Consider the following 19,901-nt stretch of genomic DNA (forward strand, 5'->3'; position numbering starts at 1 on the left):
TTATGCCATGAAGTTGGTAACCCTGTCAATAGAGTCAATTCCATTTTTAAGCAGGTAGGAATGTGAGGATCAGAGATAACTTTGTACTATTTTGCGTTCCTATAGGAGAAATCTATTTTGTAAGGTTTTATAAAGTTTTGCTAAAAAGCAACAGCCTAGTGCATGTTAGATTACCTGTACGTATATGAAAAGGAGAAAAAAAAAAAAAGGAGATTCTCATGGCTGGTTCACAGCACCTGAGACACCTGAGTTTAGTCACACCTTTTCTGCAAAGTCCTAGCCTTCCCTGGGGATTACTATTCTTACTGTGCTTTGGCATCCGCCTGTAAAACTGGAGTAATACTAATTCCTTCCTTTCTTCACTTTCTCTGCTGTGGCTTGGAAAAAGAGTCGGAATTAGACATAGGTGCAGTAAACCTACACCTCTGGAAAACAGTTTACTTTGCCTGTACTTGAGGAGGCAGATCCCAGACAGTGGATACCCACATGCGAATTTGGCTAGTCACTGCCAGCTGTGGGGTGCAGGTTTGGGGGGCAATGCAGCTGCCTTCTTTGCAGCACTGCCACCATCACAAGCTCTGCTTTCCAGTTTTCTGCTCTCAGCTCTGAGTAAGTACAACAGTCACAAAAGTAGTAAATACTGGGTCTTTTAAGAAAGTGTTTTCATTTCAGCATTTTCAGCAGACCAATATTAACGTCAGTTCATGCGGCAATGCTGCGTGTACCCAAACACGACTTGTATCAACCTTTTGGGTATGGCATACAGGTTGCAGAGGTTACTGTCCTTGAAGCCATTGACAAGATAGCTTAGAGGGGAAAGATATTTAGACTTGTTTGGAAAAAAGATTGAATGAGAGAAAGACAGTGACGGTAAGGAGGAAGTTTTCAGCAAATAAAGATACCCAAGGAAAAGCGACCTGCAGAAATGAAACGAATACAAGATTTATGATGGAGTGTTAAATCTTAGGTTTTCTGACAGAAAAAGTCTAAGCAGGTTTAGGGAGTCCAAACCCAAGCAAAAAAGCGCAGAATAGTGATACGTGAACATTATGCTGTATGGATTTATCCATCCACTGTAGGAGAAAAGGTACCTATATTATATCACTTAGCCCCCTTATTCCCACTTCATTCCACTGTTTGCAGCAATGATAACACCCATCATAATGCAAGTATACCCGGAGGACTTCGAAGTCGCTGCCATTTCCAACATGGTACTGAAGAAAACCAAACCCTTGGCAGTAATTGATTCCAGCCACGTGGGGGACAGTACTCTACCAGACAGGATTAAATTTATTGCAATTATTCCCCTGCTCATTCTGCTCCAACCGAGGGGCTCTTTTTCTAATGTAAATTCCTTCTTAGATGCTAACTTATTAAGGGATTTAAAGAGTAAATCCTGAACCATGAATAGCGTTGTGTGCCGCATGCGACAATGCCGGCGTTGCACACTGTTGTACATAGGCCGGCGGCTGCTGCTGGTGTAAGACAGCGGCTCAGTCCTCCTGTGGTTAGTGTTGGTGTATTTCACCGCTAATGTTTTCCATGGAAAACAGTTTGTTTAGCAAATATTACTGAAGTGAGAAACCATCAGAAATAATGAGCTCGCTTTTCTTTCTCCGCCTCAATCTGTTCAATTTTCGTTTTCCAAGCAAGCCCGCCTAACAAGCCTGACAGAATCTGAGACGGCACATTCGGGTTTTTTGTTTTAATTACACAAAAAAGGATTCTCAGTTCACCGCTAAGTACAAACCGCTGCGAACTCCTCGCCACACGCAACAGCCTGCCCCTCATCGCTCCGAGGCAGCTGTTTACCCGCAGAAACTAGCGGAGAAGTTGGCAGGGCCCGCCCGGGCAGGCCCCCCTCCGGCCCTGCTAGGCAGAGCGCCGGCCGCCGGCCGGGCGAGGCGAGGGCCGGCCCCGGCTCCGGCTGCCTGTGACCGCCCCTTCCCCACGGCAGCGATTCCACCCCGGCCCCGCTCCCGCCACCGGCCCCGCGTTTCCGTGGCAACTGGCGCTGCGCACCGCCGCTGCCCCCGCGGCGCGGCCCCTGCCCAGGTGCGGCGCCGGCCTGCTGGCGGGGCCGCTCCCGGTGGCCCCGGGGGGTGCCCGGCCCTCGCTCCCCGCGCGGCTGCCTGGAGCCGGCGCATCCCAGCAGGCCGGCGCTGATCCGCCGCCGCTCCGGGCCGCCGCTCCCGCCGCTCCCCTCCCGCTCGCCCCCTTCCCTCGCAGGAGCCTTCTGCGCCGAGGTTAATGGCTTTGCAAAGAAAGCCGGGCAGGAGAGCGCTTCCCTCAGTGGCGGTGCTCAGACCATGCCCTAACTCATCATGAACTTGGAAGGGCTTGAAATGATAGCAGTTTTGATCGTGATTGTGCTTTTTGTTAAAGTGTTGGAACAGTTTGGGCTGATTGAAGCAGGTTTAGAAGGTAAGGGAGTGCTTTTCAGCGGCTTGTCATTTTTCTCTCCCGGTTTTTCTCTTGCGGCGAGGCAAGGGGCACCTGTAACCTGGAGGCGAGGCGCGACCCGAGCACCCGGGGAGCGACAGGCGCATCGGTGGCTCTGTGTTGTCGATCCGGTGGTTTTTCTTCGCAGGAAGAATAAACTGGTATCCTAAATACTGCAAGTATAAACTTAGGTGTTAAACAGAGATAAATGCCTTAGAATATGCACCTCTTATTCCTGCCTTAAATCTGCGGATTTAAAGTCGTAGAGGTCAGAGCAGATTTCAGGAGGTTAACGTGCAAATACAGTTATATTGCCGGAAAATTGTATCATCATCTGTTCAAAATCCTTTGTGATTTATTCATGTTAACATCACCTGTACTGGGATTTTTATAATACCAAGTTATAAATTTTATAGTATTTAAGAACCTGTTGAATACTTCATTTAATATTTTAAAATGTGCTTGAGGGAGAACTACAGTACTCAGGTTCAAAATAAGCAACTTGAACATTCTCTTAGGGCAATCAAGTGCAAGTTTTATTGCTTGATGCTTTGTTTATCTTAGATCACCTTCTTAGAAATATTGTTTGTGTATAAAGCAGACAAAATGAAAAATAAGAAGTTTATTGCATTTTAAATGCGCTTTTTATTTGAAAAAGCTAGGGGAATATTGATTATTTTTACCTTATTTCTGAAAGTGCTGTTATTCTTACCATATGAAAAGTTAGTCTAAAAAACCACTGATTGTAGTGTGGTTGCTAACGTAATGATATTCATTGCATCTCAGTGTTTTATTAGGTTCCAGACTGAAATGGTCTGTTTCTCAAATATTGAAGAAATATTGTATTCTCAAATCTTCCTGTAAGCTAGCATTTGAGTACAGTGTATATACTTGTGCCTGTGAAAAGGGGAACTTTGTTGACTGAGGGATTGTAGTTTCATGTGTTAACGAGTAAGAATATAAGCAGAATTTGATCCTATGAAAAGGTCTAAAGTAATCCTGTTTTTGTAACCCTTTCAAGAAATGCAGTGGTTTTAAATAAGGAAGTTCCCTCAACTGTTTCTCTGTGTTGCAGTCTTGTGTGGACTTGCTAGGATTGATTACAGAACCTGAAAATGCTGCAGGGACTCGCAAAAATGTGTTATCAAGCGCATTTTAATAAAGAATTTAGGTATCTATTAGAGTGCATTATACTGAGTTTAAATGACTGTGGAGAGATGCCCTTCAAGTGTATGAAATTCTACTTTTCTTTTTGCTTTGTGTTCAGTTGTAAATAGAAATGGCCATCAACTTGAGAAATGTTATGATAGAAGTTCTCTCTGGCATTAGAGGCTGCAGAGATTCAGAAGAAAAAGACGGTATTTACTTTTTAGGTTGGTTGGCAGGTTTGTTTGTGCTCTGCCGAGTCTGATTGTCACACCTGGTCAGGTTCCCTGGCAAAATTTAGCACTTGATTGTTGTCTGTACTTGGTTTTGTGGCTGGGAAGCTGATAATGGAAAGACAATTAGCAATATAGTAAAGCTGCCTGTAAGTGGTTGTTAGATTTCTGTAAGAAATAAGTTTCTTGTGCAGCTGCCTGTTTTGTCTGCCTCACTGGCCAAAAAACTGGCAGTCTGGATGTGCATGGAGTCTTAAAGTTTCTTCTTACCTGGCGCAGGACAGGTTTCCAGCATGGGAATCAAGTAATACGTATAAACAATGATGTATGAAAATGAGGCTTAGCTAAATCGCACAGACTTAGGAATTAGTTTTCTCATAGTTCAGGAACAGGGCAGGTTTATTCTCCATTTTTCTCTTAAACTTGAGAGTTAAAGATCTGAATTGATTACAACAGAAAAAAACCAGATTTGTACACTTTTACTAAGGAGTTGAAAAAATTATGATTTTAAGTGTCAAGGCTATTCGTTCCCACCCATGAATGAAAAGTACATGCATCATAAAACTGTGCAAATGTTAGAGATGTTTTTAAGTAGAATGCTAAGAAAAAATGAATTTTATAAGTGTACTTGGACTATCCATGTGCTTTTCCAGAAATCAGTGAGGAAGTTGGTTGCAGTTCTCTGAAAATGTTGTAAAGACATTTGCAGTTGTCTGGTTCTGGGTATTTTATAGCCCTTCTTTTTTTTTTTTTTTTTGCCCCTCAATGGTTAGTATTTCCCAGTGAAATCTTTTTGTGTGTTTCATTCAAAGAATAGTTTATGGCTCATAAAACATATCCTATGTCTATCTGGAAATAATCCACAGATTCAGCAATAATCTGTAACACAGGGCACTCAAAGCAGGGTGCTAAACCTGAAGCTTTAGTAGAAAACTGGGTTTTAGAATTAGTCCATATCATGGTAACAAAAGCTTGAAGCTAACTTCTCTTCCTTCCTACACCGGTTTATCATGATTCTGAACTTTGTGAACCACTTCCACATTAATTTGGAAGAATCGGGCAATTTATGTAAATCGATAGCAAAATCTCATTTTCCTCTTTTCAGTGTCATAATAACTATCATAAGTGTAAGCAATATTCTGTTTTCTTCAGACTCTTCAGTACAAATTACATGTATAATAATAGTATGTAATTATTTTCATTATTTATGAAAAGAATAACATATTTTCAGAGTAAAAGTTGGATACACTTGCTTACGCTTCTTTGCTGATGTACTGCACTCACTTAGATAACAGTATGCTTTCTGTGGTTTTGCCCAGCTGCCTTCAACTGCTGAGTGATTCTGTTGTTGTAGGATAAATTTTTTCAAATAGATGTTTTTAATATTGTATGACAGCTCTTAAAGTGATAAGTAGCAGAATAGATTTATACACTTTTGTAGCTTGTGGGTTGCAGAGACTATATCTCTAGGTTAAATATTATTTTATGATGTATTGCACTCACTTAGGTAACAGTGTGCTTTCTGTGGTTTTGCCTTTAACTGCTGAGTGGTTTTACTGTTAGAAAAGCATTTTCAAACAGATGTTTTTAATATTGTATGACAGCTCCTAAAGTGATAAGTAGCAGAACAAATTTATTCACCTTCATGGTTTCTGGATTGCACAGACTTTGTCTTTAGGTTAAATATTTAACTCTTCATGAATTAAGTTATGTCCTCCTTAATAAACTTTACTGATTTTTTTAAAACAGTGTAAGGAGTACTGTATGGATACCTAAAGAGGAAAGTTTATTCACACTTAGTTAAAAATATAAAATTAATCATATTTTTTATATGACAAGTTTTTCCAAAAGTCATTCACAATTAAAATGAGATACAAGAACTGAGCAAGTAGAATATACAGTATGTTAGCATCTTAAGGTTATGCAATATTCAGGATATCAATTGATATGATATCAGTATACCTTTAGTACTTTTCTGAAAGGATTGTGGTCTTCATATATGAGGATCATATGAGCTTGATCAACATACGGAAGAGGTTTTGTATGTGAATACCTTCCTTGTATTTCAGCTATTCTGGGTGAATTGTTGGAGACAGAGTAGTTGAAGCATCGTGAGATCAGCCCTTTCTTTCCTAAATTTTGTCCTAATGTTTCTTGGGAAACCTGGATGGATTTTCAAAACCTAGATTACTTATTAATTAAATAAACAGCAAAATAAACTCCTCTTCATCAGTGTAAGCATTGAAACCTACACCATGAGGGATAAGGTTCAGAGAAGAAACGTGAAGGATATGAGTTGATCGAAAATATGGAAGAGTACCCTGTTTGTTAGGAAATGCTCTTATAGCAGTTCGTACCTTTAACAGGAAAAAAGAGGCATAGAATTAATCATATATGTTACTGTGAAATGTGGATTCCATGTCTCTATATTATTGATATCTATCTAATCTTGCTTAGGAGCCTTGAGAGTGGCAGTAGTAGAACTTCACAGCTAAAATTGTAATAATTGAGTTAAATTACTGGAACATTTGATTCCTCTAAAATGTCAAAGCAGCTTCTAATCCCAATTTAATAATCCTGGCCGTTGACAAGTTCCCATTCAACAGAGCAAAACCACAGACACAGGCCTGTGGTATTTACAACTATTTCTGACAAGGACTGAATATGACTGGAAACAAGGCTGAGGTTAGTGGTTGCTCTGAAAATAGCAGCCACTGAAGCTGTTTTGTTATCCTGGCTATGATCTGATGGGAGTTTCAACATGTCCACGGTGATGTCCCGCTTCAGAGTGTTGTTCATGTGTGGAAATAAAGGAATATTAATTTCAGAGGATTCATAATCACTAGCACTTCATACTATAAATAGCTTGTAATAAACATAGGGGCTTTTCTGCCAGTTTCTTAAGATCAGTCTTGATGTCAAACAAGAGTTATGTGCATAATTATCAAGTATGAAAGCAATCATAGACCAATATGTAAAATGATTAGCTTGAGCTGACAGTGTGCAAAAGAAAAAGAGATTATAGAAGTTTTAATATTAGCAATTTCAGGCATTCCTTAGATGTAATTTGTTCAGTTAAGTCTTCATCTATAGCAAAAGAAATGGAATTAAAACAGCCGTTGAAACAACTACTCAGATGTGTGTGAGTGAGCAGCAGATAGAAATTTTTAACATGGAACTCCAGTGAAGTTTTCCTTGATTCAATATCTCTGCTCAGAGAGCACTAGCAAGTCATCTGTAGACAGTGGCGTGTATTGTAGTGGATTTGGAGCTATGCACATGTGAGCACCTGACCAGGTTGTGCGTCCTGCATGACTGGTCATCAGGCCACTACTGGGCAGAATGAGTAAGAGGAAAGCTCTTCTCCTTCTGGGTTTTTTCATACTAGAAGCCTCAAGTTCTGGATGCAGTTTTTTTTTTTTAAAAAAAACAAATAGGCAGCTAAGACAAGAAACTTGCTAGCCAAGGGAATTTGTAATAGGTGCCTTCAACCCTTGGTTGCCTGCTGTAAGCAGTCTGATGTCTCTGAATCATCTTCTGAAGGCTGGTCCATTGTTGCTTAAAAACCTTCTAGTGTTCCCAGGTTGGTGTCTGCTGAAGAGCTGCTTTTCTCAAGATTAATTGTCACTCCTGATGATAATATGCTTGTCTAGTGCTTTACATCCACAGAGATCAAAGTAGATACGTACTGTAACTGCAGATGAAGAGATGTCAAAGAAATAGATGGATAAAGAACACTACCCTCTGAGTTATCAGTTGTTTTGCAAACTTACTAGTTTATAATTATCCTTTTTAAAAAAAAAAGAACAAAAATATTAGACCCAAGTAAGCAGAGAGTTGATCAGAGATCTCTCAGTCTTCCTCTGCGGAGAATAATTGATGCAGTTCATGAACACAAGGGTCTCATTCCTGTTTTAGTTTGATTATTAGTTATGTCATATAGAATGGGACTTTGAATAAATGGAAATTGTCTCACCTGCTATGAAATGGAAGAATGCTAGGACCCTATTGCTTGGTTCTCCTCTTTTGTAATTTTTGATGATAACATAGATAATTTTATGAGAATGACCTGGACATGAGAAAGAGATGGAATTCTCGTCTGGTGTATCTCTCCCAAGGAGGCAACTTCTGATATTTACTTCCCTTGATTCCTACTGACTACTCAATATATAATTTATATTTTCAAAGTATCTGTTTTATTTATTTACTTTGAAGAAGTAAATGCTACATTCCCACTGTCAAAGAGCCAACGTAAGCAAAGAAAAATTATATACCCTCAATGTTTGCCTATCACTGTAAATGCCTTTACTTCTACATATTCTCCACAAGGCTGAATTCCCTTTTAATGAAAACCTATAAATGCTCTCTAGTTACATGTATTGACTCTCTTCTTTCACTTTTTCACTGTCTTAGCTATCAGTAAATGTGGGTGGTACAAATCAAAATCTGCACAATTTCTACCAAGTTTTGAGAACTTTTATTACTTTTCAGTACTTCAGGCGGAAATAGCAAAAAAAACCTTTGTCTTTTTTAATTCCCCAAAACAATAAAGCTTAATTGATGTTATGGATTTTTTTAAGCAAGATATTTAGAAATAATTAGTTTCATGGTCTGCCAAATAGAAGAGTAAACATTTTCTAAGAACATAGTTTTGTCAATGTTTAGGGGGAAATGGCATACTGAACTTGATCAGCAGAAGAAAATAACGTGAATAATGAAATCAGATGTACCCATTCTGTTTAGAAATATATTAGTGCTAATAATACTTTCTACACTTTTTTTTTTTCTGTAGGGTTCAAAATGCTTTGCAACAGTAAATACAATTATCTCCTGACGTATGCAAATATATCAGGAAAATGGAGCCAGAGTGTCGTAAATTTCACAAGTTATTACATGGAGTAAAAAGGAGTTGTCAGATCATGTGCTTTAAATTCCTGTATGCCACCAGGCAATAACTTTCATCCATTGGCTTTTTTGATGAACCCTGTAGAACCCCGTAGCATGTTTTGACTAAAACATGAAATGCATTTGATGAAAAGAGAGACCAAGTGAGCACAACTGATCTTTTTTTATTTGGGATTTATCCGTTAAGGTCAGTGATATACTCTAATTGTGAGGGTTAAAGGCTTTCTGAAGTTAGGCGGGGTCAATCCAAAAACCTTAACATGTTCCGAAGATGACAGGGGAAGAAGGAGTAATCACTTGATTTTACAATTTCTTCCTTTTTGCTATTGTTAAAAAACAGGGACTGATTCCAGTTTTTTCCCCTTGTATTCACCTAGGGAGTCATGTTGTTTGTTTCCCTGCATCACCTCCAGATTTACCACACCTTTTAAGTAGGCACTGTATGTTCTCTGGCCATTAGCTCTGTGTCAGTCATTTGGTCTCAGAAGTGAGGAAGATCAACTGCACTTGCTATGTTATCTGTATGATGCTATCCTTGTTAATGTGCTTCCTTTTGTTCCTAATGCATTTTAGAAATAACCAACCCAAATATAAACTCCAAAAGTTTACCCCAGTTTATCTTTAGGCCTTTCAATAATGGATTTTCTCCTTTGCCTGTAGTTTCCTATGTAAGTTTTCTATACATCATAATTCATTCAGATTGTTATTTCCCTTTTTGCCATGTGTTCACTATTACTCTCACATTTATAACTAATGTAGCTACTATACCACAGAAGAAAAATGAGTTTTTAACCCAAACTTCTATCTTTATTGCTGAATTGCAACGTTTTGGTCATCTAATGCATCTTCATATAGAAGTCCTAATTTTTATGATATTTTTCTGTCTGATTTTCCCATCAGTCACCTTCACTCAAAATATTCCTCAGCTTCAGAAAGTCAGGCTTTTTGACACATCAAAGATATATGGATTTAGATACATTAGATGCACACGATTTGAATTCAGACTGCATTCATTTTGCTTACATAAATGTAAGGACATGCTCAGCTTTGGCCCTTATGCCCTTATGTTAACTTCCAGTCCGGTTTTGACCTCGTCTTTCTAGTTTAGGGGTATCTAAAATATAAGTTATGTAATGTTTAGCTCAATGTCTCTTTTATTAGAAAATAGTAACTCCAGATTTTAGGAGCTTTATTTGCTGTGGTTTAAAGATGGTGTCTTCCTAACATGACAGATTACGTATATAATTTTATTCTCTAGTTTGATAGTATCGCTGTAAAAACCCTTACTATGTTTTGGTAGGTCCTTGCATTGTCATGATTATGAGCTTTGCATTATGATTAACTCAGTCTGCTAGTTGCTTTGGCTAATCTCTGACCAATATGCTGTCTTCTGCACTCTACTCTAAGACTACATGATCAGATGCAGGTAGACCCATGTAGATCAACATCACAATAATCACATTAAAAATTATTTATTTCCAGTTATTTTACCTTCTCATGCTGTTGCTCATGGAGTAAGAAAGATTAATTGACTTTTCCTGGGTTTTTTTCAGTTGCCTGATTAGGTCCGTTAAATTTGTGTAATCATTTTAGTCCTATGTGTTCTTAGATCAGGGGTGAAGGATTAAGCAGCATCATTGAAAGTGTGCTAGACAGCCTTATTATTTAGCATTAGAGTTTGTATTTTCACATTGCCCCTTCCTGAATTCTCAGCCCATATTTCTTCATATAAAATTAAAGATGATTGTATATCTTCTTCAGGTTATAAAGAAGATCTTGTGTTTTAGCTACTTGTTATTTTTTTTAAAGGAGAGTTCTTCCTTTAGTTATCTGACCTATTTCTCTGGTAGCTATTGATGAATTGTTCAGGATCTGGTAGAAAATTCAGTCCAGCCAGGCTGAATGCTGCCTAAATCTAATGAGACAGATGATTTAATTTGAAACAGCATCTCTGATTTTCATTTCTGCAGTCATTTTCCCCAGTGGTATCTCTAGAAGTAACTTCTGATTGTAGTTGTCCAGTCTTTACTTCTGATAGCCCTTACTGTCATTTTCTGATAACACCACAGAAGCATTAATATATATACTTTTCTAGGCACGTTTTCTTATTTGGTTCAATAGTCCAAAAATTCTTCTTCAAACAGAGATAAAACTTGGATCATCCAAAGCAGGCCACAATAGCTATCTTCTTATTGCTGATAATGTCAGAAAATGAAAGAAAAAGAGATTAAATCAAGCGAATACCCATTCATTAATCAGATATTTATTTCCCAGTAGTTATATCAGAGTTATTGTAGGAAGTATTGTGTACTTTTACACAGAAGAGTATGATCATAGAATCATTAAGGTTGGAAAAGACCTCTAGGATCATCAAGTCCAACCATCAACCCAGTCTAACACTCATTACTAACAACAAATTCTGCTACAAAAAACTCCAACAAGATAAACCTGTATGCCTGAAGCAGAAATGAGAAAGGGCTATTAGAGAAGTGAATTGATTAGGACATCAAGGAAGATACCTTCACTGGACGTATACATTATGATAATGCAGAACACTCAGCAAATGTAGGGACATCAGAATAGACTCCTGTACTCCAGGGTCTACCCCTATATCAGGAAGGTTTGATAGGGAGGTATTGGCACAGACCTGATTCATCTTCTTTTTGCCTATACTTTGAGTAAATCTCATTTGGTTTCACCTTTTATGACAAACTTAATTTCCAAATTATGTTTTGTATACATAGTTTTATTTAAATATCCCTGTTGGAGGGGAGCAGGACTGAGTTACATGAAATCCACCTGACTGGTTTTTTTTTTGGTCCCTCTATTACCCTTTTCCATCAGACTGACAACCTTTTGTGTTCAGTGATGGCTTGCTGTTGCAAAGGCAATTGTGCCATTGTATACACAGCTGAGAAATTCCATAATCTTGTGTTGAAATCATCAGGATTGACCAAATAAAGATATGAGTTTCTGTGCGTGAGTGTGATGAGAGAGGAGAGAAGTTGTTCTAGAGAGAGTTCTAATAACCCACAACCCAAAACTCTAAGATATATTACTTCCAGGGTGAAGAAAAAGATGAGTTATGTGCAGTATGTAAGGAGTATCACACCTCACAGTTGCATGAATATTTGTTGGGACACTTAAAAGAAGAGATGCCTTTTGCATCCCATACATAATCCATTCTCACTGGCTTAGCACAAATGAATAATTGATAAGAACTGATAAGAGACCTCTTCTTGTAGAAACTACTCTTCTAGCTGAGTACTCGAGAACACCATTTTTCTACCTAAACTATCCAATTTCTGCAAGTAGTTGTAAGCAATACTTATACTTGTGAATACTTCAACTCATAGGTTAGAATTGTGCCTGTAATACAGTATTGTCAAAACCCTCTTGTTACCAAAATTTAGTTTTTTGAAAAACAGTCTGAATCTACTAATCCATTATGAGGACACACAATAAAATATTCTTATTACCTAGATTACAGATATTTCAAAGCTAATGTGATACATTTCAAGGTTAATTGCTAATATTATCTCCATTTAGAAAACCCTGTGACCTCTCTTGTATTAAAAATAAATTATACATGCATGTATATCTGCAGTATGCATTAAGAGTATTGGAGTAATTTTATCAAAAAACTTTAACACCTTGACTGGTAGGGTGAGACAGCATGTCATGTCAATGAGGCCCTGACATGAACTATTCTCCTGTCCCACCCTGCTTTTCAAAAACCCTTTTCAGAAGAACAGACACTCATCTTGCAGCTCACGTGTTTTTTGTTGTTTATCAGACTCATTTTCTTGGAAAATAGCTGGTCAAGGATTTCAGATGCTGCAAACAAGCCATCTACAAGTTGATCTGTTCTTTTGGTAGCAGAAGCTTATACTCAACATTTTTTCTAACGTGCCTCTACCAAGTGGTAGGATGGCTGTAGGTCACCAGGAAAGCCAGTTGCTGCTAGTAGAAAAAAAACATCTATGTACAGCCACCTCTTGCCTTTGTCTGAGGAGCTTTCAGGAACAACAGAAACAAGACACAGCCTGCAAAACTTTCTCTGATGGTGACAGCCCATGTTTATCTGTTGCGCTTAAAGAGCAGGCAGCGATTTATCTTGTCATCAAGTGTGTGTATAATGAACCTGATATTTCCGGAAAGCCCACGTTTGTGCAGGTAATCCATAATGCTCATAATGCTCATAGACAAGCTGAGGAAGTGTGGGTTGGATGAGTGGACAGTGAGATGGATTGAGAAGTGGTTCAACAACAGAACTCACAGGGTCATCATCAACAGGGCAGTCTGGTTGGAGGCCTGTAACCAGCGGTGTTCCCCAGGTATCTGTGCTGGGTCCAGCCCTGCAATATATTCATCAATGACCCGTATGATGGGATAGAGTGTAACCTCAGCAAGTTCCCTGATGACACCAAGCTGGGAGGAGTGGCTGATACACCAGAAGGCTGTGCTGCCACCCAGCGAGACCTGGGCAGGCTGGAGAGCTGGGCCGAGGGGAACCTCATGAAATTCAACAGGAGCAAGTGCAAGGCCCTGCACCTGGGGAGGAACAACCCCATGCACCGGTACATGTTGGGGGCTGAAAGCAGCTCTATGGAGAAGGGCCTGGGAGTGCTGGTGGACAGCAAGCTGACCATGAGCCAGCGATGTGCCCTTGTGGCCAAGAAGGCCAGCGGTATCCTGGGCTGCATGAAAAGGAGTGTGGCCAGCAGATCATGCAAATGAGATTATCCTCCCCCTCTACTCCTCCCTAGTGAGGACCACATCTGGAGTACTGCATCCAGTTCTGGGCTCCCCAGTTCCAGAAAGGCAGGGAACTACTGGAGAGAGCCCAGCAGAGAACTACCAAGATGATCACAGGACTGGAGCATCTGCCTTATGGGGAAAGGCTGAGAGACCTGGGTTTGTTCATCCTGGAGAAGAGAAGACTGAGGGGGGGATCTCATCAATACTTATCAATATCTAAAGGGTGGGTGTCAACAGGGTGGGACCAGACTCTTTTCAGTGGTGCCCAGTGACAGGCCAAGGGGCAATGGGCACAAGTTGGAACACAGGAAGTTCCACTTAAACATGAGAAGAAACTTCTTTCCTGTGAGGGTGCCAGAGCAGCGGCACAGGCTGCCCAGGGAGGCTGTGGAGTCTCCTTCCCTGGAGACATTCAAAACCAGGCTGGACGCGTCCCTGTGCCCCCTGCTCTGGGTGTGCCTGCTCAAGCAGGGGGGTTGGACAAGATGATCTCCAGAGGTCCCTTCCAACCCCTACCATTCTGTGATACTGTAATCTGAGTAAAGACCTTGACTATTTTTCCTTTAGGAAGAACTTTTTTTTTTTCCACACCGAGTCACATTTTATTTAGGCTTAGGATATATATATAAAGTATTTAAAAGATATAAACATGCCATCTGAGTTGCCTCCTTTGAAGTCTCAGACTTAAATTATATGTGCAAGACAGCAAGTACCTGTACTCTCAGAAAAATGTTGTCACTGTACACCTAGCAAGATCCTGAGAATGCATTAGAGGTCTGTCTTGCAGTCTTTGTAACTTGCATGTGGTGATAAAAGGAATTTTACAGTTTGAATTTTTTGAATTTATAATATATTTGAACAAAAGATATTCATTATATATGTTTTATACAATATCAGTCTAGATTGTTTTAATTAAGACTTGTAAGACTTATTTTACACATAAAAGCCTTGCCCTTACACACATGTGGCAATGTAAGTGCCATGCTTGAAAGCCATTTGGGATTTGAAGACAAGTTAGAGTTCTTTCCCTCTTATTCATTGTCACAAAGCTCAGACGTCTGTCAAACTTTAAGGTCGGATAAGTAATTTGAAATTAATCAGGTTACCAGAACATAAGTAATTGTTTTCAGAAGTAGAGAGGGATAACAGAAAGCAGAATATGATGTTGAAATTGTTTAGCAAGTTGGCGATTAAGATATAATGAAATGTAGTGCATTTGACCATAATAAATATGTCTTTAATAGTTCAGCAATAATGAAAATGTCATTAAGAGAGGAATTTTCAATCAGCTCAGATGCTAATGCCAGTCATTCCAAAAATCATAATAATCTGCTAAAAGTCATACTTTAAATGTTACTTATTTTCCTCTTTGCTTCCTTACCGTTCTCTTACAGGACTGTTTTAAGAAGCAATTTCTTTCTGAATCTTAGAATTTTTTGACTGAGCCAATAATTAATAGACCTAAAACATTGCTATTTAAAAAGTAATCTCACTGTAAAAGCCCAAGTTAAAGATTCATCATTATGTCCTTTGACAACCTGGTGCAGCATTGTTGTGGTTTAGTATTTAATTACTTTCAGTGCTAGAAACATGTATCTGCTTTTGGCTTTTGGTGGTTTAGCTCAAGAGCTACCTATGTAATACCTTTGCCTATTTTTTGCTAGATTTAACATACCGTGTAGCATCAGATATCTTTAATCTTTGTAGCTTAATTATTAATTTGTGTTTAGGAGCTTCCTCACCTTTTTCTTTTAAAAACTAAGTAAGTAAAACTATTTTAGCACTTGTACCATTTGCTTTCCAGATTAAAAATAAGTTTTGTGGTTCTTTTCTGAACGTTTTTCAGTCTTTAATAGACTTCTTAGAGGATTGATATTCAAACTGGACACAGCATTCAAAGCTGTTCTTAGCAGGTCAGAGGTAAGCGGTAATATCCCTGTCTTGTCCATACTTGATCATTTACCGCTGATGCATCAGAGCATTAATTAGCTCATCTTTTACGTTCATGTAAAATAAAGATATTCACATTAGTGTTTCTGTACAGAACTAAAGGGTGAATTCCTACCTTTTTCATTAGAAGAGATCATTAGAAAATCTTTGGTAATTTTATTTTTTTCCTTTGAAATAACCATATTAAAGAAGTGACCTGTTGTGAAACCTGATATGGATTAGTACACGTCCCACCTCCTGTGGTTTTGTTCATCTTAAATTAGCCTACCATAACAAATGAAATAACATGTTAAATTAGGAATGCTGCTTCAGAACTGCTCCATTACTGGGTTATCAAACTAACTTTTAGAAAAAAATTATCTGTAGTTATTTGTCCTTATGAATATGGGTGAATATAAAGATGTATTTTTTTTTCTCTTTGGAAGAACTGTATTCCTCCCATTTTCACAGAATTACAGAATCACAGGTTGGAAGGGACCTCGGGGATCATCTAGTCCAGCCTTTCTGGGAAGAGCGCAGTCTAGACAAGATGGCCCAGCACCCTGTCCAGATGACTCTTAAAGGTGTCCAACGTGGACAAGTCAACCACTTCCCTGGGGAGATTATTCCTGTGGTTGACTGTCCATTATTCCAATGGTTGACTGTCCTCGCTGTGAAAAATTTTCCTCGTGTCCAATTGGAATCTCCCCAAGAGCAACTTGTGTCCATTCCCCCTTGTCCTCTCCATGGGACTCCATGTAAAAAGGGAGTCTCCATCTTCTTTGTAACTACCCCTTAAGTACTGGTACATGGGTTTTGAACTTTTCTGTTTCTTCTAAAAGGTTTATTACTCTGGGAAATTTTTTTTTCTGGTTATAAGCCTGCAGTATCACTACTCAATTTACAGAGAGATATTTTTGCAGTCAGGAAAAAAGATAAAATATAACTTTTCATGCACAGATTTTTATTTTTCTGAAGTTCTGTAGTGAGTATTTATGGAAGTGATGAAGTAAAAAAGTCAATGTTGGTATATTTTCTATATTCACTAACATTTTTGGACATCACTGTTATGTGGTTGTATAGAATCAGGAAGTATAGAAGTATAGTTCCAGGTACAATGTTCTACACCTTGTGCTATCAGTATCACTACTTGGATTAAAGCAGATTTCTTTTTTTCTTGGGAGGGCGGAGCTTTTCCTATTATAATTGAAGAACAGTAATGAAACTGTAACTTTTTGTTAACATAGTATTAAATGTTTTCCATTGTTTAAAATATGATGGTCTCAGTAACCAAGTACGTGGTTATTTGGATGTAGTTGAAGCTGATTACAGTCTTGGCCTCAGCCTGTTTCTTGGAAGTGAGCTGTAATTGGCAAGTAATTCAAGACCTTGAGCACTGCGCTTGCCAGGCAGATACAAGGTGAAAAACATCCCCGCTCGTCCATCAGATAGCTTGTCAGTGTAAGGTCTTTTCTCAAATAATCACTGAAGGGAAAGATTACCTCTCTCTGAGTCAATCACAGGTTCAGCCTGACCTGGTTTGGACTCAGATATTTTTCAACAGCAGACAAAGCTGTGAGTGGTTATCCTAATGAATAGTGAAATTCAGCAGGTGGTGTATCAGTCCAGTTTGCAACTGTGTTTTGCACTGCCATAATCTTAAGGATAAATCACTGTTACTGAGTTCTCGTGTTCATGGAAGAAACAGGTTTCTTTTCTAGTCCTGTGGCATCTTGCTTGAATGGTAAGGGAAGCATGTGCTATAGTGCCACAGAGATAAAAGTGTATGCTTTGGTATTCCTTCATGCCGTGACCCATTAGGAGTTAAATCCTCATTGTGCTGAGATTTTCCTGACTCAAGAGAAGCTGTGAGAGTGTTTCCCTCTAGCTGAAAAAGGCCTTCGTAAAGATTATACCATCAGACATCGCTTAACAGTGGTAATGCAAAGGTCCATTCGATCCTACCTTCCACTCTTGTTGACTTAACTCTTAACACCTAAGAATCAAACCTCTTTATGGTTTTTTTTTCCCCCCTCACATTCTCATGACATCTTGAGCACCCCTAATGACTGCAGAGCCACTCTGCATCCACCTGCATTTTTCATTTGGATTTCGGACTGAAAACACATTTGGAGTTGCACTGACAAGTCAAGTCCTCTGAATTTCACTTTTGCCTCCTCTGTACGGATACTCACTGGTGTCAAGAGCAGCAGAAAAGGGATGAGTTGATACTATCCGGTAGGCAAACCCACCAGTTCTTTTTTTTCTTCTTGTTGTTGTTTTTTAATTTTTTTCCATTTTCCGTTAAAGATCAATTTCTTTGAGAAATTGAAGGCATCTGTGAAATAGAAAGATTGGATGCTCTCACCTTTTAGCAACTGGCTTTCATGTCTCTGTACAAGAAGGTGGGAATAGTGTCAGACACTAGGAAAATTAACGTTTGTGCCCTTGGGTGTATGTGATTATTATTTCTTTTTCTTCTCCACCACTTATCCTATCTCTCTCCAGGGATGCTTCCACAAGCAGGAAGTAGTTAGTATTCCAGCCCTAGCAGCCACATCCCCTCTCGCTTCAGGAGGAAGGACGTTTACAGCAGACACTTCTGGGTGCCAAACAGGATCCACCTTGGGCCTAAAAAAGATCAATATTTTTATTTTGAAATTCAAGTCTGAGATGATGGTACTGACAGTTACAAGTCCTTTGCTTGAGGAAATAAGTGGTTTTAATACATGGACTTCTTCTCTCACATACTATACATTGAAATATAATAAAGTTTAGGAAATATCTTCAGGTTATGATGGGCCTTACCATTTGTGTCTTCTGCGTCTCCAAGTGTCTTCACCAGTGCTCTGGAAATATGGTTCAGGTGGAAACAGTTAACAGTTCCCTGGTGAAGGGCAAAAAGGTTACAGGAGCTCTCCATACTACGATTAGTACAATACTACTAGTAAGATTGCTTCATTACTATTACTAGTAAGATTGCTTCATGAACTTTCCTACGGCTAGATTCCACCTGTCTTAGGACAATTTTAAAATGCTGAAAGATCCTAAAACATCTAGTGCGAACGAGATTGTAATGGCTTAACTAGCTTTATTTGGTTGTACTGCAGTATTTTCTAATTTTGGGATGTGGTTTAGGAGGCATAGTGGTGTTGAGTTGATGGTTGGACTTGATCTTAGAGGTCTTGTCCAACCTTAATGATTCTATGATTCTAAAGTTATGCTCTATACCATATTTTATGTGCACTGCATGTAATTGTGACTCTGGCTTTATTGTGTCACAAAAATTTTGGGACTCTGTGTATAACTGTTCCTCTTGTCAATTACTTAGTTTATACACTAGCAGAATGTCAGCACTTGGAATTATTTAAGGGGCAAAAGTCTTTCAAATTCAGTAGTTTCCTTCCAATCCTAGACTCTTCTTTGGACTAAGAAACTTAATCTGGAAGGCTCTTCATAAATCCTGCCTGAATTTTGCAGGACTTTAGCATGTGTAAACTTCATATTCTGTCAGGTAGCACCAACAACATGCACGTATGAGGTCCCTTCTTTAGGTCTGGGAATCACCCAGTCTTGAGAATATTGGTTATATTACATTCATGTGTTAACCTTCCAGGAGTCTTAAGTGTGTTCTTAGGCAGTCAAACTCATATCAAACGAGGAGATCATGAGTGGGAAGTTCATTCAGAATAATGAACAATTTATCAGTTTTTCAGACTGTGACCAGTTTGTTTTCGTGACAGCAGGCCAGAAGAGTAAGTCCTTTAGCATTAGAAATTAGTTGTCCCAAGGATCCCAGCTGAATGCCTTTCTGATTAAGATTCCCAGTCTATGCCTCCCTTCCAGCCTTACTTTTACCAAAATCCTCAGAAAAATAAATATAGTCACTAAGTGCTAGCCCGGTTTTTGCTTTCAGGAATCTGCTCGGCTTTCCAGTGAAGATGCTTCAGTCTTTGTCTCTGCTCCAAGTGCTGTCACACAGCTCAGCACAGTGATTCTCACATCTTATCACTCATTCTGGATAACTTTCTGTATTTAAGCATCTTCTAGACAACAGGGATGTTAAGCAAAAGTACTTGTCCAGGTAAACCGAATTATTTTCTTGTCTTCTGGTCAGTAGTCTTGCTTGTAGTCTTTGCCATAAAGAGACTGGGTATTTTAGATGGTTTATTTTAAAGGATTGTCACACAGAGCAGGAGATTGTGTTGGAATCTGCTGTGACGGGGATAGGGAAGAGCCACAAGATGTGATCCTAGTGTACTGCAGGCAGTCTCAGAGATTCCTGACATCCCTTAGAAACCACCTGAACTTCCAGCCATGCAGTACCACAGTGTTTCCTTAAGGAATTCGTGCCTGGCACCCCCTTAGCTTGCTCCAGTCTGGTAGATGTGGTAGAACAACGATAGCAGTATCCCTGTAGTGACTGTTTCCTGACAATCACTTTAAAGAGGAAGGAAGGTTATTTAGCAGTAAAAGGAAGGTGCA

At 39.1% G+C, this 19,901-nt stretch overlaps 1 protein-coding gene across 2 annotated transcripts in view; it reads left to right on the plus strand.

Annotated features, from left to right (window-relative positions):
* Window positions 1–19,901, plus strand: part of KCNIP4 (potassium voltage-gated channel interacting protein 4) — a 354,595-nt gene that overhangs the window by 120,846 nt on the left and 213,848 nt on the right. Inside the window, exon 1 of one of the 2 annotated variants that reach the window (XM_075091759.1) lies at window positions 2,243–2,424. The exons of the other annotated variant lie outside the window; for it this stretch is intronic. Within the exon in view, the coding sequence (XP_074947860.1) occupies window positions 2,325–2,424 (100 nt within the window). The 5' untranslated portion in view covers window positions 2,243–2,324. Of the gene's footprint in view, window positions 1–2,242; window positions 2,425–19,901 lie in introns of those variants that run through there. 2 annotated transcript variants of the gene reach the window in all.

The sequence above is a fragment of the Phalacrocorax aristotelis genome, chromosome 4 (assembly GCF_949628215.1).
Source record: "Phalacrocorax aristotelis chromosome 4, bGulAri2.1, whole genome shotgun sequence".
In the NCBI taxonomy this organism is placed as follows: Eukaryota; Metazoa; Chordata; class Aves; order Suliformes; family Phalacrocoracidae; genus Phalacrocorax; species Phalacrocorax aristotelis.